General features: G+C 32.8%; 1 protein-coding gene across 1 annotated transcript; it reads right to left on the bottom strand.

Annotated features, from left to right (window-relative positions):
• Nucleotides 1-9,584: 9,584 nt before the first annotated feature.
• Nucleotides 9,585-15,317, bottom strand: LOC140010027 (uncharacterized). The gene is made up of 4 exons (XM_072056403.1): nucleotides 15,029-15,317; nucleotides 11,465-11,635; nucleotides 10,925-11,368; nucleotides 9,585-10,816 (listed from the first exon to the last, which is right to left on the bottom strand). The coding sequence occupies exons 3-4, from the start codon at nucleotides 10,958-10,960 to the stop codon at nucleotides 10,064-10,066; spliced, it is 789 nt and encodes a 262-aa protein (XP_071912504.1). The 5' UTR covers nucleotides 10,961-11,368; nucleotides 11,465-11,635; nucleotides 15,029-15,317; the 3' UTR covers nucleotides 9,585-10,063.
• Nucleotides 15,318-26,160: the final 10,843 nt, after the last annotated feature.

A 26,160-nucleotide genomic window follows, 5' to 3' on the forward strand; every position in this document is an offset into this window, starting at 1 on the left:
TTTACAATTGAAACTCATAAAAACAATCAAACAGAAGTTATTTGAATACAATCCAATATGATGAAATAAATATAACTAAAATAGTCAAGTTTTCACTTTTAGTACAAATGCAATCACTAATTCATTATTGTGTTTGTGCTTTTTTTTGAGAAAAAAGTGTTATTCTATTAAGTGTAATTAGAAATTTAGTATAAATGTATTAGTAAATTTAGTATAACTAATTAATAAATTCTATTAGTAGACATGTATAATTATTCATAATATTAGTAGACATGTATCAATTATATTACATAAACTAATGTACATTATATAATACATCTAACTAATAATATCATTATCATAAGTTTATAACTAATTAACTTACATATTATATATAATTATATATATATTTATATATATATATTTTTTGTTTTGCGGGTGGCGGGGGCGGGGGATGGGGCGGGGGCATACTCCCCCGCCCCCCGCCCCATTTCTAAGCGGGGGGAAAAAATTCCCCCCCGCCCCGAGAGCCCCCCGCGGGGCGGGCGCCCGCGGGCACCCGCCCCCATTGCCATCCCTAGACAAGAGTGATTAGTGGATTTGTCAATTTTATTTCCCGTTCTGTTTGGTTACCATTAGTTATTTAATTACGAAATTAGGTACTGTTTATGTTAATTAATTTGTAAATCTTCTAGTAAGCAAGATTACAAGAAGGGGAAGAAAATGAGAGTAGAAATAGTTTATTGGCATTTTTAAAAACCACGGTAAAGCCATGTTGTATCTCCCTCATCTACAATGGTTAGTTTGTTGGCTATTGCCTTATAGCGTGATCAAGACTTTGGTACAGTGCTAACCATCAAAAGATAGTGACAATAATTTATATTTAACAAATTGGCACAGAAAAATCTGCACATTCTTTTATGTCAAAGTATATGAAAATAATGCCTGGAGGCCCTGAACAAGAAAAATTGTAGTAGTCAGACAGATTGCAAGACTACACTCTTGCTCTTTACTGTTTGAAAAAGTTAAAATTTGATGCTTCATCAAGTCTGCCATATTTGTAACGAATGAAACACCAACATTCACAACATTTATACGCCAAAGTTGTTCATTTTAATAAGGTGTTATGATGTTTAATAAAAAGTTTAGAACAATTACCTTCGTTCTCAAAATGATAGGAAGAAATAACAGATTCCCTTATCAAGATTATTAAAAAGTAAATAAAAACAAGATATCTTGATGAAAAATCCAAGCCAAATACATATGTAAATCTATCTTACGATTAAGCACATTCACGTATATGGTGACCGTTATGGATTTATAATCCATTATTGTCATGATACGCTTGCAAGGATGTTAGATGGAAAAGTATTGATTTACTAATGCCCTGTTTGATAACCCAATTCAACACTTAAATTTAATGAATTCGGATCTTAACATGTTGAAATGCGTTTGATGACAAAAAATTGAACATCTAAAATAATTAAGTGACACTGAATTTTCTAAGCAAAACTTACTCCAAAAAAATAAGTGATGAGCTATTCACTTATTACTGAATGTGATATGCACTCAAGTGTATCATATTTAGTACTTAACAATTCAATAATTTAATGGATTCAAATTTTAGATTTTAGATTTCAGTTTTCAAATTTTAATTTTATCAAACGCACCCTAAGAGCTATGGCCAAAGAAATAGATAAATTGCTTTCTAAATTGTCACCAAGTGAATAGTTTGATGTTCATGAAAGCACCCCCAACGTTGCTATTTCTAGTCAAAAACCTCTTTCCATATTTTAGTGAAAAAAATTGGAAAAAAATCAGATTAGGCTTTTTCCTGCCTGTAGGTCCAGTGTCTATACTAAAGAAATAAAAATAACTCTAGACACAATTATCGCTATGGGAATTTAGGCATTATTTTGATTACTCAAGTACAAATTGATCAGATCATCTATGGTACTGAACCAAAACATAAAAATGGGAGATTATTCATATTTTGGTTTCATCAGTTTACTGACCAATTCTTCTTGATACAGTGAAACAAATAGAAAATCTAATTTTAGGGGAAAATGCATACGCATATTAACTTTAAAATCAAGAATATGGATATGGGATTGTATCTATAGTTACAATATCATACACTAGACCACTCACTGAAGGGCCAATTGGCTGTCCTAAATTTGGTATTGGGTCCTTGCACCTCTTAAACCTTTTTTTAACCAATATTATAAATAACATAGATTATATCACCTTCAAATTTGGAGGAATTCTTTTTTATAAGAATTTATTACGCTAGTGGTGTGCTTAATTATTACAATTGTCTTTTTTGAATTGAACCCTAAAAAGAAGCTGTCACTTCGTCTCAATCAGACAGCAAGGGATAAGAGACATCACCATCTTCTATTCTTATCCACAAGTCTCCAAAATCATCAACATTTTTGTAGTAAAAATAAAATAATTCCATGGTCTTGTACTCGTGGAAACAATGCTAGTGTGCCATATTATGAACAAAAGAAAAAGTATACGCATAAAGCTCAAATCAATTTGTTGAAAGATCACGCAATCAAATAATGTTGAAAGTGCTATGAATTGTGGTCTTTCATCAAAGTGATGCGACCTTAAAAAAAACACAAAGATGACTAATCAACATCTGTTCTTCTTATCCTTGTTACATGGTTTTGAAAATAGCCCAAAATTTCTGGATATGGAAGTTGGTTAATACTTGCAAATTTTTTGCCGTCTATCAATTTGGTCACCTACCCATTGGAGATAGCATGTTTAACAAGTATTTAACAAATACATGAGCCCTTCAAACAAATAAAAATTAGTAAGCATTTCCATTTGGATAAATTACACTTGACCCCCCAAAATCCATCTTCCCTCCCCCCCCCCCCCAAAAAAAGAATATTTACACACTTGTATCACTTTGCCCCCTTTAATTCCATTTCATTTTACTCCATTTTAAACCTTAAGAGACAAAAGTGCCCCTTCTGTTTTTCTTTTTCTTTTTCTTTTTAATTTTTCTTATCCGTTTCCATTTTTCTTTTTTTCCTCAACACAATCAAAATTCTAACGATTATTTTCCTGCCTTGCATAAATTAACAAAATTAACAGAAAAATGAGATGGACATATAAAAATAGAGGGGGACAAATCCACCATTTCCATTTTAGGTGACAAACAACAAAATTTTTAGCATGCACAGTATAAGAAAACTTGTACTAGTTGGCATCATCAATTGCGTATATAGAATTATTCTGAAATATGACTGATGACCAAAATATATGCATGCATTATATGAAATTGACCTTTGAAGGTGATGGAAGGACTTATAGACAATCTTCTTTAACAGTATCCTTATTCTACTATAAAAAGGAATCCCCAAGTGCCAAAAATTATAAAATTCCGACAATGGATGCCAGATGCCATGACAACTGGTGCTTTGGCGGCCTTGATGCACCAACCTTTTTAAGCTCAGCAATTATCCTTGGCAACATTGAACCTATTGTCCTTTTTTTTTTTTGGAGTGGTTGAGGGATAAAAATCCTTGCTGTCTAGGTTAATTAATGATAGAAAAGGAATTCCAACTAAAAAACATGATCACATGTTTGGCTTAGCTAAGCCTCATGGTCCTGCTCATTTTTGAGCTCCTAATTCATCTTCGGATACTGACTTGTGTCACACATCAAAATGCTATGCAGAAAAAAATAATAAAGAAACAAGATGGGATGTCATGATCTTTGTCACTATTGTAATGCATGTTTTATCTTTGCTGCTAACATGCAGAAAATGCATTTCATTATCTCTCGTTAACATGAGTGACAACTACATTTTGCACAAAGTTCAATGGTATTTCAAGTTCATATGTCTCTCTCCTTACACCCCCCCCCCCCCCCAAAAAAAAAGTAAACCTAATTTTGGATTGTCACATTAATGTCCCAGCCCTCTTCCACCAAGAATAAACAGTCTTTTCTAGCTCATTAATTTTCATATTAACAGATGCTGTGAGAAGAGTCTAGCATAAAGTCAATGAATACATCCTTTGGTTTTGATATACTTTTGTGAGGTAACATATTCAAAGTTTGTGATAGTACAAGTAAAGCAATTTTTTTGAGCACCCTTCAATAAAAACATGCTGATCGAAACTTTTATTTACGTCCTTATATAAAAGATTAAGATGTCAAAGTAGTTCAATCTTGTGAATCGCCTTTACTTTGAGAAATTGAAATATTCCAACTTCTAAGTAGTCTTTGTATTTTTGGTCGGATGACACAAAGTGGAAGTTTCATAGAAGTCAAATTTCCTCCATAATATTTTAACAAATTCACTTAACTTTTGGACTCATATTAATACGCATGACCAGTTGCATCACACCAGCGATTACCACTTCACAGTACAAAAAATGAAAAAAAAAAAGAAGAAACTTTCAAAATTGAAATTGGACTATTTTTTCTAATCAATTTATGGATAGTGGTTGATAAAACTGCCCCTCTTCTTACCTTATTTCTTTCTTTCTGTTTTTTTTCATGGTTCTTCTTGCCTTATATTGTCCGTTTGCAAATTTTTTTCTTTTTTTAGTTTAGTTGGATCAACATCTTAGCTCAACTTGACCCAGCAGCATATGGGCTAGTTTTGTTGGGTCGACATTTGCTATGAACAAAAGTAGTAGCAGTTCAATTTTTAATAGGGAAAACTTGATTTCAACTATAGGTTTCCCATTTTGTTGCCATCAGTTTTGAATTATTCTTCCAACTTGCTTCTCAGAATATGATTCCTCTCTTGTTTTTTTTTTCCATTTTTAGATACTTTTTAAAAGATTTATTTTTTGACACTAATGAAAACATTTATTTTATCACTGAGTTTTGGCTTTCAATATACTCCACTATCAATTTAAAGTTATGAAGCATTATTGACATCAATGTAGTTGTTCAGCATTTACTTATTTCATGGATATTATCCTATCTTTTGAAAGGCAACAAATTCATATATTTTATCTAGAATATTTGAAGATCTTAATTTTCTCAGAATATATATTTATTACCTTAATTATTACAATTCATATTTGGGTAATTAATGAAATTATCTCATACATGTTAAAATGGTACAGTGCACAATCACTGGCGGGAATAAAAAATGAAACAATTACAATAAAAAAGAAAATAAACCTAAGAAAAAGGAGGAAAAAAAAGAATAATCGCTTTAACTAATAGAAGTAGCATTTAAGTGCTCATATAAAAGATACAGAAGAAATGAAGTGAAACTAATATTTTGGTACAAGATGCTCCCTGTAATTTGAATATTTTAAATATTAATTTTTTTAAAAAAAATATTGATTAGATGGCTTAATGGTCACTTGGAAGTGGTATTGTTCATGAGTAGATGCAAATTGTTTATGAAGACAGCAAAATGCGGCTACCTTTATCTTTGACTGGTTAGCTGTAATCAATTCTTCTTTGTGTTTAACTTTTTCAAATTAAATAGCATCTTCAGATTAGTATTGGATCATTCTTTTTCTAGCATTATTGTCCCCACTATTTTCAGATACAGCCAAATAGTAGCAGAAAAAGAAAAATTGTTCGAGCATATGCATTCAAAAGACAATAATGGATTGCAATAACTTTTTGACCATTTTTCTTTCGTCCTTTAGAGTATTATGTTCACACATTCACATACGAGTGACGGATAATCAAGGAAAATGGGATAGCTTCAACATTCAACTTTCATCTGAACCATTTCTTTGAATATCAAGGTCTTAAAACTTATGTAGTCAATTGAACCATCATAATTAAGTCAATGGACCTTAAGTCTCTACTTCAGTTAGACCTTAATCAGCTATTCACTTGCAACAAATTTCAAATTTTGAAAAAGAAAGAAAAACCAAACCATGTTCTTTGAAATGGATGTAAAACCCTAACTTCTGGTAGTGGAAGAAACAAAATAGTTCACGGGACCTCAACTTATGGTTCTTTAGTTAGTTACATCTACTTTGAGTCCTCTTCTCTCTGCACTTTTTTACATCGTTAATGTTGAGTATCAATACAGAAAAGGTCCAAATCACACGATCTTGCAAAAATAAGACAAAAAAGAGGAGAAATGAGGTAGTAGTTTTAGAGCCATTTTAATACTTAAGCCAATAAAAGAGAAAGTAGTAAGGGGGGGGGGGGGGGGGGGGGGGAAGTGGTGAAGCCAAGCAAGCTAGTGACAAAAATGAAGAGATTAGTTGCCTAATTTGGTACGTAATGTGGGGTGTTTATAGACTTATAGATGCATGAAGTGGTGGTTAACCATCCGTCTGACATGACTATATCATCATTCATCCCTAATGAGTGGCTCCTAATGCCATGAATACTTTTGGGTTATCTTAGTACATGAATTTAGGTATCTGTGAGAAGGGTGAGGCATAGGGTATGAGATGTACCAGCAACAAATTGCAGTTATTAAACAATGATGTAGTGTTTGAAAAAGATATGTGCTTTAATTTAGCCATTTGTGCTAAGCCTTGCTCACAACTTTTCTTGGTTAAATCTTCCTTTTTTTCATCAACCGACAAAATTTATTCTATAGGGAAGGAGACTCCAATTACATTGTACAAGGAATTAGAAAGAAGATAGACTCATCTAGATTAAAAAGATATTAATTTTTTTAATGTAGGACGCGATATTTAAACTCCAGACCTACAATTCAAAGAGGGATTTTAAATCCCATTTCATGGCCTAACTTACCTAAAACAAGTTCATTTCTTGATTAAATCTTCCTGATTGTTACTTTTGATCATTAGCAGGGTGAGATTGGGAGAGAGATTGATATATTACATTATTATGTACCAAATTTAGTTGGATATACTTGTATCAACTAATGACGTGGCCTCCAAATCTGCTATGTTGACTTTCGAAAGGATGTGGGTTCCATGTACCAATAGGGCATTGCCGACATCCCACTTCTACATTTTTTGTTATTGTTACTTATTTTCTTTTTTTTCCCCCTTTTGAAGGAAGGTTAATACTTAACTATTTTCACATTTCTAGTTTGAACAGTTGGTTGAGTGAAAAGACAAATATTCACCAAGTTGCGTCAATATAAAAATTGGTAAACGCTGATTCCAAGAAACCCTGGAAATAGCAGCAATGGCTCCTGTTGACCCTCGGTGGGGAAAAAATTGTACCTTATAATAATTTGTCAAAAATGCGCAAAAGGCCTACATAAATTTTTACTTGGTATTTGGCACATTTCTCTGATGTCAAATTTATAAATTATTTATTTCTATATTAGAAAAAATTTTAATTAAACCACAAAAGGGCATGACACAAATTTCAAATTGAAGGATGGGGCATGGTTTGAATTTAGAAGTCAATAAACGAAACTTAAATAGATTTTCCTACAAATGATCCTATTTCATTGGTTTGTAGTAGTTCAATAAAGTATGTCAAGATAGTAGAGTTTCAACCAATTTATTCAATTACAGGTAGCATAATTTAAAATTTGGTTAAAAGAAAAATGAGTAGGACGTTCAGTTTCTAATCTTAATAATGTACAAGTTTTTCGTTCATTCTACGTTTTATTCATGTCTCAATGTGAGTTTACTTGATATTGTTATCGTTATTTAAACAAATAACGAATATAGAAAGTTAGAATATATGTCTACTATATCTTTACATGATGTGTCTTTATTCATGTGTGTGTGTGTGTGTTTTCATCTGTTAAAACTCAATATAATGAAAGTTTCCGGAGCATGTTCTAGTAAATTATTTCATCTGATTATAGATTCTGATTTTAATAATTAGGTTTTTGGTATTCTTATTTGCTTTTGCATATAGGATTTGGATTTTTAAATACCCAAAAAACCTAAGACAGAAAATCTACCAAAAAGTAGCTTTAGTTGATTGTAATTTTTTTTTGTGACAGAGCCACAATTATTTTCGAGCAGATAAAAAATAGTCGACATGCAGCAAAAAATGACTATAAACCCTTTTTTGGGCTTTAGGAGTGCCAGTTATCATGCAGATTAAGTGTGACTTATTTTTGGAGATCTTATGTATCTATTGAAAAAAAACGGCCCACTATTATTCTGGGCAATGAGGATCCAAATGTCAAGATGGGTCTATAATCTTCTGCCACCGCAGTAACAATCACCAAATTAAAAAAATTAAAAAAAATTGATTTTCTCTGTAAACTTGCATGAGGTACAGCAGGTTATATCTGAACATATTTACGTTTCCTAGGCTATAGGAAACAAACATCAAAAAGATTTCTCAAACATGGAAACAGATTTCTTTTCAATTGATTTATATTGCTGAAATAATGTTCAATTGGTTTCAAAGAAAGCCATCAGATAAAACATTATAAGCTCCTTTTCAATTGTTACAAAAGTTCGCATTTAATCTTTTCTCTGTTCATTCTCATCTATAATCATTTCCTATGCTTCTGCCATAGTAGTTCGGGCGTCGATCGAATTCTATGAGTCGTGTTTTAACAAGTCCAAATATGTCTCAAAAAATAAATGGAGCTTTCGGACTTTTGGCTAATTGATTAGAATATTAATAGTTGACAAAAAGTTTGGTCAAATATGGATCCTTGGCTGCCTGGTATCAATCTATGCCTATCGCTCCTATGTGGCGCGACGGTTAGCAAATTTTTTTTTTTTTTTAAAAGTCCTTCTGGCCGTCGCACCATGGAGGAGCGATAGTCAGAGATGTCAGAAATTTTCTGACCGTCGCGACTCTGACTGTCGAGCCATGTAGGATCGACGACCAGAGAGGTTAGAATTTTTTTAAAAAAAATCTTCCTGGCCGTCGCGCCATGTAGGACCGACAGTCAGATAATTTAGAATTTTTTTTATAAAAAATCCTTCAGCCAGGCGATTTAGAAATGCTTTTTTTAAAAAAAAAAAAATCTTTGTACAATTGAATTGGGAATTCGGCAAAAAATTTTCTGTAAAAATTATTTAAAATCAAAATTTTTAAAAACAATGCATACAGTTTGACAAAATTTTAAAAACAAACATTGGGCTCGCAAGAATTTTAGCATTTTAAAGGAGACTAAGTTTAAAAAATTTGATCCATTTGTTAAAGGATTTAGGGGTTTCTTAAAGAATTAATGTTTACCATTTTAGCAAGCTTAAGTTATATAACATGCGTAACTATTATGATTTGTTAAATATAGAAAATGATTTAATAATATGATTTAAGTTTAAGTGATTGCGTAATGGATGAAAGTATTGCTTAATATTATTATGATTTGTTAATTTTAACTTTATTATGTATAATGCACACAGAATGTTAAAGGAACCGTAATTGTGTCAAAAAATGAAAATTATAATACGAATTACGAATTATATATTTAAATTTTCATATAAAATGTAATCATATAAAAAGATTAATAACATATTTGTAGAAATGAAGAATTATTTGCGTGTCATTATTTGGTATACGATAATTAGTTTAAATAATTTAATCAATTAAAATAGCTGTAAAACAACTAGTAGTTATTTGTTTTATAGGTATTATCCTATAGGGACCCTTCTATCCAATTATAGGGTTTAATAAAATAACTTGTACTTATCTATTTTGAAAATGTTTAACGTTATTCAAATTGAAAGTGATTGGATTAAACAGAAAAAGTAGACAACCAAATTAAATTAATTGTCATGTGAAATGCATTAAATGGATGAGATATAAAACATCGTCGAAGACAAAATAATATCAATGCCTCACAGTTTTCTTGCCTTTACCCTTAGCCTTGACCTTATCCTTCTCCTGAGGTATCGTCAGGGGACAACAATATCTAGTAGCAGGCCTTCTCTGACGATTACGTTGCACTCGTCTCCGATAACTAGCGCAGGAACTTGTGGAACAGTAGTAGATGGGCCATAATCTTCATCTGCGTTATCAGAGACAAGGGTATCCTCGCCTGTTGACTCAGCTGTCCCATCACTATCATTAGTGTCTTTGGAACGATAGTCGTGAAAATTTCCTGGAACAGCATGTCCTGACATGCCTATTGGTTGGGTTTGAGTAGGCATGAACATAGTCTGACCAAGAGTGCAATAATCCTTAAGATCTACAGTAGTAGAACCACCTCCCGTAGCACCAATCAAATCATATATTTGGCTAAGGTCTGCACGTAAGGAACCAAGAGTCTGACCAAGAGGGTTTGAGTAGGCATGAACATAGTCTGACCAAGAGTGCAATAATCCTTAAGATCTACAGTAGTAGAACCACCTCCCGTAGCACCAATCAAATCATATATTTGGCTAAGGTCTGCACGTAAGGAACCCCCTGATGTAGTGGCATCGTACCCAAATATAGGTATATGCGGCAAAGGCGTGAATGGTGAACCAAATGCAGGTACGGGCGAAGGCGTCAATGGTGAACCAAACGTAGGTACGTGTGGGAAAGGAGTGAATTGTGTACCATAAACAGGAAAGTGTGGCAATTGTGTAAATTGTGGCAAAGTCGAAATCAGTGTATGTAGTGATGTAGAAAAATGTGTACCGGTCGGCCTAGTGCAATTTTGAGGGTCCACTTCAGGGCCACGATGCTCTGCTTCGTTTTCGTCCTCATCATGCAAGCCATGCTTGTGTCGTCTAACTCCGCTGGTAGATGCTCGAACTTGACGAGGGACATGTCCAATTGGCCTCTCATAGGGAACATGTTGAGACTGTGTTTGGGTCTTAAATGGGTCCCAATCACCAACTTTCATACGATCGTATTGTTGAAGGTGCTGCATAGACCCAAATGCACCACCATCCACGATCGTCAAAAGACGCGGGTGAAAAACATGTCCTGGGTCATCAAGATTGAGGGCTTCATGCGACTGATGTCCAATGCACTGCATGGTATCCATCTGATATAAAGAAAATAGACAAATTAATATAGTGTACAAGATTGACTAGGAAATGCTAGCAAAAAGCATACATATTGACGGAGTGAAAATTGTAGGAGTAGTAATTACCAGATATTCAAGTTGTCCTAATACTCCGTAGAGCATGTGCCCGGACTGCGTCTGCTGATGGATAGAAGACGTAATGTACAAGATGGTGTGGCGGTGGTACCATCTGAGATACTCTTCTAAAGGTCTGAATGTATTTGTAGGATGTCCCTGGACCTCAGCTTCGTAGCGTCGATCCCAATAACCTATCCAACTCTTATGAAACTGAGCCTAATTTCTTCCTAGAAATCCAGCTAGACCAAGTTGGTGCAAAGCCTTATGATCAGTGTCAATTTGTTCAAGAATTTTTTGTACCATGCCGAACTGACGCATCACTCGATCTGGACAATGAAACTCAACTATGTGTCAAAATATCAAAGGGACCTTTGCTCGCCATATATGCTTTCCCCGTCTGCAATATGCAGGTAGAGATGGCAGTATATCACCACTATATGGCATCCAGATGAACTGATAGAACAGGAAAAATAGATATTCAATCCTCATTGCCTTGAATAGAAATTCAGCGAAATGCAAATAATAATTATCCACAAAATAATAACATACCCGATCCATTCTTAGCAACCCTATCTGCTCTCGATAATACACCGCAGGCTGACCAGGAGGCTCATAATCTAAACGATCATCTGCCCATCTCCCACCTCTTCGGTAATCTCCAACCTCATATCAAGAATGTATATCAAGACGAATAAGTGGGATTCGCTCCCAGGCCCAAAGCTGTTCAATACCAAGGTAATTTTCAGTGAATAAGATGTGTGTTTGTCGCACCCCATTTTTCGTGATGGAAATAAAGTATTTACAAAAGATGTGATTTATTTAAAAATAAGTGAAAAAGGACCTAAAATGGGACTTTAAATAATAAGACAATTTGGGTCCAAAATTTAGTCTAAAAGGGTTTTTAAGAAAAAAGAGGAGTTGCCACTTGGTATTGAGTTTAGGTGTACCAAATCACCCAAAAGTGTTTTTTTGACAAAAATAAAATAAAATAAAATAAAACCCTTTTCGACAACTCCAGATCTTTGAAAAATAAGAGAAAATGGGTTCGGAAGTCACGATTGAAAAAAGGGAAGGCAAAGGTTTGATTAACTCAAACTTAAGGCACCCTTTTAACCTAGTCTAAACTAGTTGCGAGATTTAGTCAAAATTTTTCTAATCTAACCCTTAATTTTATCACATTTGGATGTTTCCAACATGGATACAAATCTAAATTTATAAAATATCGAAAGGGACAAAATATCCATTCAAGGGTTTAATTGATACCAATTGCATTGATTGCGAAGGCCAAAATAATTCCTCGAAAGAGTTACGAGTATGCGAATGATGAAATTAAAAGAAAAGAAAAGAAAAGAAACTTAAATTATATATCTAGATATAAGTGACCAAAGAATAGAAATGCAATATAATGGGTGTGGGAAACAAAAACTCGTGACATAATTTTCTTATACAGTAATTGATGGGGTATTTAAACTAAAGAGTTATAATCACCCATATCCATGTTCAAAAAATAATTCTCCTAATATGAACAAGCAAATGAACTAACTTATTCTACAATTTCTTAAATGAGATGCAATTCTAAATGATATGATTAACACATATAGAGGATAGGGGATAATATAATAAGGAATATCATGCAAATGAAAAACGATCCTAAAAATGAAAATATGCATGAAAATGAAATGAATATCACACAAAATAAATCTAAAGCACGAACAACATAAGGGTATAGCATTGGACTAACTCATTTCTAAAAATCCTTACTAGCATTGGACTAGCAAGTAAGCAGAGGGAGAAGCCACAACTAGCGTTGGACTAGTGTGGTGACGTCATTAGGGCTGCAAACGAATTGAGCCGCTCGCGAGCGGCTCGAGTCAAGATCGAGTCGAGCTCAGAATATTAAGCTCGTTAGCTCGCGAGCCGGCTCGCGAGTTTGAGTATATATATATATTTTTTATTTTTATTTTTATTTAATAATAAAATTACGTATATTATATATATATTTTTTTTATTTTTTATTTTCATAATAAAATTACGTATATATCCTTAATAATTTATTATTTATTAAGAAAAAAAATAATATTTTATTTATTTTTTTAAAAATAAAATAATTATTTTTTATTTTTTTCAAGTTCGAGCTCGAGCTCGAGCTCGGCTCGACTTGATTCGAGTCGAGCTCGAGCTCGAGCTCGAGCTTGGTAAAATTCAGTCGAGACTCGGCTCGATTAGTTCAAAGCTCGACTCGACTCGGCTCGTTTGCAGTCCTAGACGTCATGCATTCTTAATATATAGTAAGACAGATAAGCATAGATTAAAACAAATAAACATGTAAAAGCACGTAGCACATAATACATAAACATAATATCTATATGCAAAAATTCTAAGAAAAGCGGATAAAGCACATAACACATAAGCCACATAAACACGCAATGATCTACCTATTATAGTGGGGGACCTAACTACAATCTAAAATAAAAAAATAAAAAAAATCATATCTACCCTGTATATTACAATAGGGGACTCAATTACAATCTAAAAATGGGAAAATATAATAAAACAAATCTAATTATCCTATCTATTACATTTTTTTTTGAGGTATCTAAATGCCTCTCAAATAATTATAAAAATTAACTAAACAAATATAAGAAATTTTGAATTAAAATTAAATCAAATAAATAAAGCAAATAAAAATATATAAACACATAAGAGCACGTAATTGACATTGGAATAATAATAATAATAGGGGGTACCTCCCTTTTGAAGTAGTGACTAAATGGAGTCAAATTACCCTATTTATACTCAAAATGAACAAAAGAATCATGGCACCAATTTAATTGGAAATAATAATAATGATAAAAATACTAAATTCACATTAATATGTCAAATATAAAGAAACTTAAGAACATCTAAAAAATTACAAGTTAAATATATTCAAAAGTAGCATAATTAGCTATTAAAGAAAAAAAACAATCATAATAAAGAGAGTCAAAATTCATTAGGGACTAAATTGCAAAAATTAAAAAACTTTTGGGGTTAAAAATATAATTTTTCTAAAGTTTAGGGGTCAAAATTAAATGAAAGATAAAGTTTGAGGATCAAAGTGAAATTAATTTAAGGACCTAATGGAAAGAAATTTAAAATATTCTGGGCCACAATGAAACTACTCTAAAGATAAGGGGCTAAAGTACAAATCTATTTCTGGTCTCTTAGGAAACAAGGCCACTAGGCCAAATTTTGTTTATTTTCTGGGCCACAAATCCCTTCAACCCAAATGAAACCCGAAAAGAAATAAACCAAAATCCATGCTCAAAACCCAACCCAAAAGTACCACCAGCCCACCAGAATAAAAAACATTAGCCCATTCTTTTATTTCTCTTCTTTTCTTTTCTTTCTTCTTCCTCCACTTCCCATCCGTTTCTTTTTCTTCCTCTTCGGCTAGCTGAAGAAGCTTCAGTTGGTGGCCATGGCAGTTGCCGACGACACAGCTGCCGACCACCGACAAATTTTTCGGTGGCCAAAATTTCTCAAAATATACCCACACTCGATTTTTCGCGTAAATTCCATTTTCAAAGTTATTTTTTTACGAAAAAGGAAAGCAAAGTGGTCAAAATAGCAAAAGTCAATCCAGTTTTTATTTTTATTTTTAACACTCAAATCTTCACAAAAAAAAAACATAAAATTTATACCACAACACTCCTTGTGATTTTTACAACATAACTATGAACTAAAATTGATAAAAACAACAACAAATATGACAAAATTAACCCAAAACAGTCCAAAAATAAAAAAACCTTCAAAAACTTTTAACACTCAAAACTCCAAAATTTTTGAATAACCACACATTTTCAGACCTACACTGTCAAATGGTCATCTATTTTAACAAAAAAAACATGCACAATGTTCAGCTTTTAATTCGTTTTCCATTTTGGCATTTTATCAAACAGTTAATATGCATATATAAGAAGCATTTTCTTTTCCAAAATCTGGTTCATGCCATTTCCCAAATTTTTAACAATACAACAACAACAATGCAAGGCAGCAAAAACAGGAGAAAATAAGCAACGAAATATGAATTTAATGTGAAAAACAAAACTGAAAAAAAGAAGAAAGAAATACCTCTAGAATATTGCAGTCACTCGTTTGAGCTTTGTGGTGAAATTCCTAAACCTCAAGGCCTGACCGCTAGTTTCCCCTTTTTGTTTGATTTGTGGAGTATGTTGGGAGAAAAAGAAGAAGGAGCCGAGAGGGAGAGTTGGGGAGTGGAGAGTTAGTTTTTTTTTTTCTTTTGTGGCTTGCTTTTGAGAGAGAGCCGAGAGAGTCAATATTTGGAGAGAAAAAAAGAAGTTTGTGTATGTGTTTGGTCAAAATGATGATTTTTTACCAAATGACAAGAAAGGTGAAGAAAGTTGAGTGTAGGAATGGGTTAAGTGTATTTGGTAGGGAAAATGATGAAAATGTGTAAGTTAGTCATGATTTTTTATTTTGATCTTCTTTTTTTTTATTTTGATTTTGATTGATTTTTTTCTTTTTCATGATTTTCTTTTCTTAAAATAAACCTACAAAAAAATGAGAAAAATATACATTAAAATGAAAGAAAATAAATGACTCATCACATAAAAATTTGACAAAATTTGGTAAAAATTTGGTGTCTACAGCTTGTCTCTCTTTGTCTAGAGTTTCGAAAAAACTCAAGATAAAGACATAGACACCAAAATGCTCACCTGCTTCTTCTACCTGCACCTGAACTAAAATAAACAAGCCAACACTTAACTAAACTATTGAACAAAAAGATAAAATAAAATTATAAAATAAGTGACCGAACTCATGTAGAGTTCCCTACGTATTCCGCCACGAGAATCAGCTCAAACGTAGTTCAAATACCAGTGAACCACAATGAAACGAGTGCATTGACCATCTGTGATCATTGCAAAGTCGAAGAGGTCTGAGCTCTCAAAACTTCAGCAGAAAATTAAATTTGATTTTCAGAAAGAGGAGGTAGAAGGGTGTGCGCCAGACGCTGAGACTCACCAACAAAAAATTAAATTTGATTGTCAATGAATAACAGATTCGTGGGATAAAATCTTGGTCCAAGGTCAGTAGGATACAACCCGAACCTACCAAGGTTGGTGGGATAAAACCATAGTTATTAAACCCGGCCTGGTCCGGCTGTTCGACCGGTCAACTCAGTGAACCGGCCATTAAACTGGGCCGGTTCTCTAATTAGATCATTTATGCAGGTGAACCGGTGACTTTTCAACGACCCGGCGGTTCAGCCGGATTAAACCGAAAACCTGGCCGGTTTTGTGGGGCAATCGGTTTTGAGGAAAAAAGGTATTTCCAAGCCTTTGCTTGGAGTCGAACCCAAGGCCTTTGGTCTTGTTTATGAAATACTCACCACCAGGCCATTTTGTCACTTGTTGATTAATGGTCATTCTTATGCTATATCAACGTTTTGTTAATTTTATCTGTATTTTTTTTAATTCTCCAAAATAAATTTATTTAGAATCTTTTAATAAAACTTATGACCCCTATATTCTATAAATTATAAAAATAGATTTAAAAAATAACACATTACATAATTTATTTTAAAGACAAATATTGTTTTTAATAATTTTTTATACTTAAAATTCGTAAATAACCTAGATAATTACAGTAAACATATAAAATTTTACACTTGAAGTTTGGTGGATTACTAATTAAATTTATGTTTTGTTGATTCTTATATGAATTAAATATTCTATAGCAAATTAAATTAAATGAATATTTGTTATGACATTTTTTATTACAATTTATATCATATATCCCATATCAAAATTTATAGGATATAATATTTAAATATATTTAGTTACCCACTGGTTCAACTACTCACCCACCGGTTGAACCAGTGACCCGTTGACCCACCTCCTTCGCCGGTCTCCTCTCTGGACCGAGTTTAATAACTATGGATAAAACTCAAATCCAACGAAATAAAACGGTCGGTGGGATAAAACCCGACCCTGCCAAGATTGGTGGAATAAAATCCAAACCCAACAAAATAAAAACGGTTAATGAAATAAAACTCGAGCCTACCGATATTGATGGGATAAAACCCAAGTCCAACGAAATAAAAATGGTCAGTGGGATAAAACCCGAGCTTACTGAAGTTGGTGGGATAAAATCCAAACCCAACAAAATAAAAACGGTCAGTGGGATAAAACCCGAGCCTGCCGAGTTTGGTGGGATAAAACGCAAGCTCAACAAAATAAAAACGGTCAGCGGGATAAAACCTGAGCCTGCCGAGATTGGTGGGATAACACTCAAACCCAACGAAATAAAAACGGTCAGTGGGATAAAACTCGAGTCTGCCGAGTTTGGTGGGATAAAACCTAAACCCAACAAAAATAAAAACGGTCAGTGGAATAAAACCCGAACCTGCCGAGGTTGGTGGGATAAAACCCAAGGCCAACGAAATTAAAAACGATCAGTGGGATAAAATCCAACCCTGCCAAAAATAAAAGAAGTCAGTGGGATAAAACCCAAGCATGTCGAAGTTGGTGGGATAAAACCCAATCCTAACGAAATTAAAAACGGTCAGTGGGATAAAACTCAAACCTGCCGAAAATAAAAACGGTCAGTGAGATAAAACCCAAACCTGTCGAAGATAAAAACAGTCAGTTTTATCCCAAGCCTGCCGAAAATAAAAACGATCAGTGGGATAAAACCCAAGCCTGCCGAAATTGGTGGGATAAAACCCAAGTCCAACGAAATTAAAAGCGATCAGTGGGATAAAACCCGAACCTGCCGAGGTTAGTGGGATAAAATTCAAGTCCAACGAAATAAAAAATGGCCAGTGGGATAAAACCCGAGCCTGCCGAGAATAAAAGCGGTCAGTGGGATAAAACCCAAACCTGTCGAAATTGGTGGGATAAAACCCAAACCCAATGAAATTAAAAACGATCAGTGGGATAAAATCCAAACTTGTCGAAAATAAAAACAGTCAGTGGGATAAAACCGATTCTCTTGAAATAACTTTTGAAATCGCAATTTTTCAAAATTTGCTCCGGTGTAGGGCTCCCTTTTTTTTTTACTCTTTTTTTTTCAAAACCGATTTGGAATGCATTACCAAAATTGGAGCTCACTCCTTTTGATATTTGCCCCAGTGTAAATCATGTTTAACAAAGGCCACATTTTTCATGCTTTAGAGAAGGCAGAAAGAGTAATCATATAATGCCGCCACTATGTGATCCCCTGTGATCCCTTTGGCCTTGAAAACCATGCAAGTATGATCTTTTGATGTCAAAACTGCTCCCCAAGAGTTGTGCTGCAATTTGTCTTGAATCTTCTCAATTTTCTAGAATCAGTCAGCCATACTTCACTTTGTATTACAAATCAACTTTTCTAATGACCAGATTTGAATGAATGATATTTCAAGTATCGAGATCTTGCTTTTCGTTCATGATTCTCTTGTGCTCCAAAACCTCATCTTGATGACCTTAACTTTTCGGATTTTCACTAAGGCCATCCCCCCCTTTTTCTTTTTCTTTTTCTTTTTTTTCGATTTTTCTCTTTTTTTTTTGTTTTTTTTAAGGTGCCTTTTCAGGTTTTCACCTTGAGGCATAGACAAGATAATTTTAAACCCAACTATATCAATCCAATCATATTTTGACAATTAGTGGCATCAGTGAGACAATTATCTCTGACATATTTCAGAAAAGTTGTATTTACATCATTTGCCAATTAATTAAAAAAAATTTCAAAATATTGCTAAAGAGGAAGGTCGACACTATTTCAGCTTTTGCAATTGGGTTCAGGTGGGGTATATCAAGAAGGTTAGGACTTGAAAGCAGATCATATGATGAGTTTGGAATACTTTTGAAATCGCACGCTTTCAGAATTTTGCCCTAATGTAGGGCTGATAAAAAATGAAAATTTTTCCCTAGTTCAATTCTAACTGAACTTCTCTTTTCTTTTTTTTTTTCTCAAAAAAATAAATTTGCCCCAGTATGGGATTAGTGATCTTAAGGGGCTTTTAAGCGAAAAAGAAAGGTATTCTGAAAAGTCAAAAGGAAAAAACTAAGCATAAGATATCGAAATGGAAAAAGGAAAGAAAGTCTGCCTTAAACCCTCTCTTGCAGTAATTTAAAAAGATTTTTTTTAATCAAATGAAATTTTTTTTTTTCGCATGCCTGTATTGATAGTTGAGAAAAAAAGTTGTCCATCCATTTCCATGAGAATAAGCGCCTCAGGATAGTACCTTTTGAACAATAAATGGTCCTTGCCAAGTTGGAGCAAACTTTCCTTTAACCTTCTCTTGAATCGGAAAAATTCGCTTCAAAACTTTATCCCTTACTTCAAATAAGCGAGATTTGTCTTTCTTGTCATAACCAATGAACCATCCTTTGTTGATAGTATTGTCCATGGCAGGTAACATTCAACCTCTTTTTTATCCTTCGTCAAAATGTGCAAAGATAGGATCTCAATTTTGGCAGGTATTATCACTTCCATTCGAAGCATAAGGTATTGCCCCAACTTAGAAATGTAATCTCTAAGTGAAATGCTCCCAAAGTTCAATAGCAAAAATTTGCAAAATTGAAGGAAGAACTCTCTTTTTTTTCACTTTTTCTTTCTTTTTTTCTTCCTTTTCTTCTTTTCTCTTTTTTTTTCCTTCACAAGTTGGCTGTTGAAATATGTACTCCTTCTGAATAAGTAGCCAATTTTTCACTTTGCAACGTAGCATTATTGCCCCCCCTTTTTTTCTTGCAATTGACCTCCAAATTTGCACGATTCTGACTTGCGTCTTTTCCTTGATCTTAACCATAAACACCTGCGCAAGGGGGATTTTTCAAAGCACTTGAATTTTCAAAATTCTTTTTCTTTTCTTTTCCCTTTTGTTTTTTTTTAGCAATGATGTAACAATTAAGGTTCATGCAAAGTATTGACTTATCAAATTTTGAAAAATATACTTGACCTTGGACATACCCCACAAATGTATTATAAAATTTTGCCCCAATTTGAACTTATTTGGTGAAATCTCACAAATATATTACAAAAAATTTGCCCTAGTTTGGACTTATTTTAGTTGCAAAATAATCACATGTAATGTGAATAGAAACTACATTTTTCAAATGAAAAATTTAAATGTCATATCCAAACTCATATAGAAAATTTCATGATAAATCTCTCAAAATAAGACCAAATTGCAAAAGATATTTTCCTTATCTTGGGATCGGTGTTGAGGGAAAATGGTTCCCTTCTTGTTAGCTCATCTTTTAGGACCAATCAAATGGGTATTATTCATGATTCTGAGGTGGTTCAGGGAGATGGTATATCAGGATTTGTCTTCTTCTTTTTTTGTGCCCAAATTGTGTCTTACCCATTCAATATCACATCTTGGTGAAATCCAATTTTTATCTCTTATTTCTTGAGAAAACTCAGTCAACATATAAGCTTCATAGGCTTGTAATGTATGGGTAGAAACGATAGCTAAACAGATGGAAACAAGTTATGACCTTATGATCACGAGTGATTGATAGGTTCCTTAGAGGCAAGATTTTTACTTCAAATTGTCATGAAAGATAAGTTAGCAATGGACTTTATGAGCTTGTAATGTGGCTTGACAACGATAGTTAAAAGAAATTAAATTTTCAAAGACAACACACTTAAGATCGCATTCCTTCCCAAAAATTGCCCCAATTTTGGACTCAAAATCTGGGACCCCATTTTGACTCCTCTTTTTTTTTTTTATCAATCACTAGAGGGAATTCAGTATTGAATGTCTTCGCATTTTTCTTTTCATTTCATCATTTTTCATCATCATTTTTTTTCATTTTTCTTTGTTTCTCTCTCTCTTTTTTTTTTACCAATACTGAGATTCCAAATGTCAATGATAGAATTGAAAACTCTCTAATTTTGGAGTATAGATGGCCCCTCTATCTTTTCGATATTGAAGACCAAATATCAATGGTAGGGTCAAATTCTCCCAACTTGTAGTTTTTCTCTTTTCTTCCTTTTTTTTTCAAATCCCCTTCCTCAGTGTAGAAGTGTGATCATAAATGCTTTTGAAATGAACCACCAATTTAGGTTCAAATAAGGATGCAAATGATAAAAAGTGTTTAGATGGTAGAAATGATGGCCAAAGTATCACTCTTATTTCTCATGACAACCAAAGTAAAGAATAGCCCGTTGAAAAAATTCATTTGCTTTTGACATTTGAAAATTTTTTCATGTTGGGTCATGATCATTGAGACTTTTATTTGAAACGAAACTCTATTTTTTAAAGTCTCAAATGGGAAAACAAATAATTGAATCTGTATAGATAGAGAAACGAAAGCCTAAAGTATCATTCCAAATTTTCAAAACAAATAAGAAGTAATGTACATTTTTGCTTTCACTCAGATGTGAATTGAATCTTGTTAGACACACTGGACATTTTCATGATAAAAATTGTCTCACTTTGAAGCTAGTTAACCAATGCGACTGACCTTGGAGGTTCAATAGAAGTGGACAAAAAATGAAAAAGAAAAGTGTCGGGGTTGATCTTTTATGACAAACTATCAAATTTGAGTGACTCCTTTTGTTTTCAACTACTCTCATTGAATAGTTTAGACCACAAATTTAGTGTATACAAAGATTTCAAAAAATTAAACATACACTTGTGAATTTTCAGGTAAGAGGTCGAAAAATCTCAACTTAGACTTATTTCTTAAAATCCATCATGAAATCTCCCAATGAGCAAATAAAGAATGAATATATACAAAACAATAATTATCTAGATAAAAAATTCATTATTCAAATGTTTGAAAAAAAAAATTTTATACTCAAATATAATACATATGAGAAAAAAATTCCTAAAAAATACATTTTCATATATATATATATATATATATATATATATATACACTTTCTTTCTATCTGTTGAGACAAAATGTATTAGAAACAATGAATCAAGAGATTTTTGAAATACTTTAGATTGGTATTTTCATATGGGATTTTCATTATTTTCATTGTAGGATCTATCCAAAAATCAAGTAACACTTGTAATTTTCAAAATTTATTAGACCAAAAATATTATCAGATATTAGGAAAAATATTTTTGCTCTATTGAAACATCTTTTATAAATATGAAGGATGGAGAAAAATAAAAGAAAAATACTCAGAGTTAGTAAGCAAAACTATAAAATCGGTATGCATGTCCTATGGGAGAACCCTTTTATACCAAGGGTTGGCCTAGCATGAAAAATGCAATCCTCTGGAGTAGGCACCATACAATATCTGATGGATCCGATTGATTTATTGAGATTCGAATAAAAGACAATTTTGAAAAATTTGGCTAATTGGAGTGATAAGAGACAATTTGTCATAACAAAATGAGGACAAAGTCTGAATGGATTGATTGGTTTGATTGACACATAAAGTGATATTAAAAATCAATTTAGTGTGAAAAACTTATTTTTTGAAAGGATTGAAATGTCTCGACTAGTTTCTTCGATGAACCATAGATCGAAACTTTAAAAGAGAATAAACGGGTAAAATGGATCGAATGAAATTGATGGTTAGTTCAAAAATTGATTGGATTATCCTAAAAGTAAATAAAACTGATCAAAAGGATTGGATGAAATTGAGGATTTATTAAAAAAAATTGACTAAATAAATAATGAATTCGATGGAATTGATGATTTATTCAAAATTGATTGTATTGTTCTAAAAATGAATAAATTGGTCAAATGGATTGGATAGAATTGACGATTTATTCAAAAATCGATTGGATTGCTCTCCCATTTTTAGTTTCAAAACTCACAAATTTTGTTGCAATACATTAGTCTATGAGCCTTCTAAAATCAAGATTTGGCCTTGATATATTTATCATCTCAACAATGAGAAATTATTTGTGAATTTTTTCAACTTAATGTCCTTTATGTAAGGAATTTTACCAACTTTGACAAAATGACCAAAAAAATGATTATTAGAGGCTCATATTCTAATGCGCAAAAGCTGCTCCATCATTCTCAATGTCGTCATCGTGGAAGGGACCAGATCCTACCTTACCTTGTGCACTATCCCTTTGGATAGTACAAAAATATAAACATGCAAGTCTCATTGGATTACATATCCGAGACACAGGGTGGTTTATTTCTAATGTGGGATTCCCTATGTGGCATTCCCCTTATGGTTGATGCATGATGACAGTTTATTAAAGCGTATTAAATATACAATGCAGTAATCAAAATATGACCTAAAGTGCCCCATTTAAATGTCGGGATAGGCCTAAAATGATGTGCAATACATATGCGTATGCAATTTAAACGTGCTTAATATAAAAGGCGGTCTTATCCTAAACGAGTACCATGCCAAGACTCTTATTTCTAAGGTTTGTGTATGCAGAAAAAGAGAAAACAAAGAGAGATTAGTTCAACAAATAACACATAGCACGTTTGAACAATAAATTATACAAGAATGGAAAGTAAAGAAAGCAAAGAAAGAGGGGTGGAATCCCTCCCCTCATGTCTAGTATCACTAATTGGGTAAAGTTGACTCTATTCTAGGTAATTTCTAATATAGATGCATGAGATTTGACTCACTAATGAATCTAGATTCGATAAGGTTTTAGGCTCCCAATTCTTCAGACCAAGAGGCAAAGGGTCATCAATCCCAAAACTTTCGGTCGGTGGCTTGAGTGATCCCTTAGGCATCGCTATGGGCACATGGCACACCATTCGCATACCTAAGACAATCGATCCTAATCTTACAAGGAAATGTGGGATGGTGCCCAAGAGAAAAATAAAAATAGGGTGAAATTAATGCATGCCCGTATGAAGTGCTTCCTTTTGAGGGGGGGATTATAATTAAAACACGCGTGAAGGTTCTAAAGTGATATTTCCTCACCCCTAATGCAAAGCGCGATACGAATAAGTAAATAAATAAACTATTCATCACATTCACGAAGAACGATGAAAGGGACAAAATATCCATTTAAGGGTTTAATTGATACCAATCGCATAGATTGCGAAGGCCAAAATAATTCCTCGAAAGAGTCACGAGTATGCGAATGATGAAATTAAAAGAAAAGAAAAGAAAAGAAACTTAAATTATATCTAAATATAAGTGGTCAAAGAATAGGAATGCAACATAATGGGTGCGGGAAACAAAAACTCGTGACATAATTTTCTTAGACAGGAATCGATGAGGTATTTAAACTAAAGAGTTATAATCACCCATATCCATGTTCAAAAAATAATTCTCCTAATATGAACAAACAAATGAACTAACTTATTCTACAATTTCTTAAATGAGATGCAATTCTAAATGATATGATTAACACATATAGAGGATAGGGGATAATATAATAGGGAATATCATGCAAATGAAAAAAGATCCTAAAAATGAAAATATGCATGAAAATGGAATGAATATCACACAAAATGAATCTAACGCACGAACAACATAAGGATCTAGCATTGGACTAACCCATTTCTAAAAATCCTTACTAGCATTGGACTAGCAAGTAAGTAGAGGAAGAAGCCACAACTAGCGTTGGACTAGTGTGGTGACGTCATGCATTCTTAATATATAGTAAAACAGGTAGACATAGATTAAAACAAATAAACATGTAAGAGCACGTAGCACATAACACATAAACATAATATCTAGATGCAAAAATCCTAAGGAAAGTGGATAAAGCACATAACACATAAGCCACATAAACACGCAAAGATCTACCTATTACAGTGGGGAACCTAACTACAATCTAAAATGGAAAAATAAAAAAAAAATCATATCTACCCTATATATTACAATAGGGGACTCAATTACAATCTAAAAATAGGAAAATATAATAAAACAAATCTATTTATCCTATCTATTACATTTTTTTTGAGGTATCTAAATGCCTCTCAAATAATTATAAAAATTAACTAAACAAATATAAGAAATTTTGAATGAAAATTAAATCAAATAAATAAAGCAAATAAAAATATATAAACAAATAGAAACACGTAGGAGCACATAAGAGCACGTAATTGACATTGGAATAATAATAATAATAGGAGTACCTCCCTTTTGAAGTGGTGACTAAATGGAGTCAAATTGCCCTATTTATACTCAAAATGAACAAAAGAATCATGACATCAATTTAATTGAAAATAATAATAATGATAAAAATACTAAATTCATATTAATATGTCAACTATAAAGAAACTTAAGAATATCTAAAAAATTACAAGTTAAATATATTCAAAAGTAGCATAATTAGCTATTAAAGAAAAGAAACAATCATAATGAAGAGAGTCAAAATTCACTAGGGACTAAATTATAAAAATTAAAAAACTTTTGAGGCTAAAAATATAATTTTTCCAAAGTTTAGGGGTCAAAATTAAATGAAAGATAAAGTTCAGGGACCAAAGTGCAATTCATTTAAGGACCTAATTGAAAGAAATTTAAAATATTCTGAGCCACAGTGAAACTACTCCAAAGATCAGGAGCTAAAGTGAAAATCTGTTTCTGGTCTCTCAGGAAACAAGGCCACTGGCCAAATTTTGTTTATTTTCTGTGCCAAAAATCCCTTCAGCCCAAACGAAACCCGCAAAGAAATAAACCAAAATCCATGCTCAAAACCCAACCCAAAATAACCACCAGCCCACCAGAATAAAAAACATTAGCCCATTCTTTTATTTCTCTTCTTATCTTTTTCTTCTTCTCTTTTCTTTCTTCTTCCTCCACTTCCCATCCGTTTCTTTTTCTTCTTCTTCGGCCAGCTGACTGCTGGCAAATTTTTCGGTCGCCAAAATTTCTCAAAATATACCACCTGACTCGATTTTTTGCGTAGATTCCATTTTCGGAGTTATTTTTTACAAAAAGGAAAGCAAAGTGGTCAAAATAGCAAAAGTCAGTCCAATTTTTATTTTTTTTTAACACTCAAATCTTCACAAAAAAAAACATAAAATTTATACTACAACACTTCTTGTGATTTTGACAACATAACTATGAACAAAAATCGATAAAAACAAAAATAAATATGACAAAATTTACCCAAAACAGTCCAAAAAATAAAAAAAAAACCTTCAAAAACTTTTAACACTCAAAACTCCAAAATTTTTGAATAACCACACATTTTCAGACCTACACTGTCAAATGGTCATCTATTTTAACAAAAAAAACATGCACAATGTTCAGCTTTTAATTCGTTTTCCATTTTGGCATTTTATCAAACAGTTAATATGCATATATAAGAAGCATTTTCTTTTCCAAAATCTGGTTCATGCCATTTCCCAAAT

Source organism: Coffea arabica, chromosome 6e (assembly GCF_036785885.1).
Source record: "Coffea arabica cultivar ET-39 chromosome 6e, Coffea Arabica ET-39 HiFi, whole genome shotgun sequence".
Classification (NCBI taxonomy): Eukaryota; Viridiplantae; Streptophyta; class Magnoliopsida; order Gentianales; family Rubiaceae; genus Coffea; species Coffea arabica.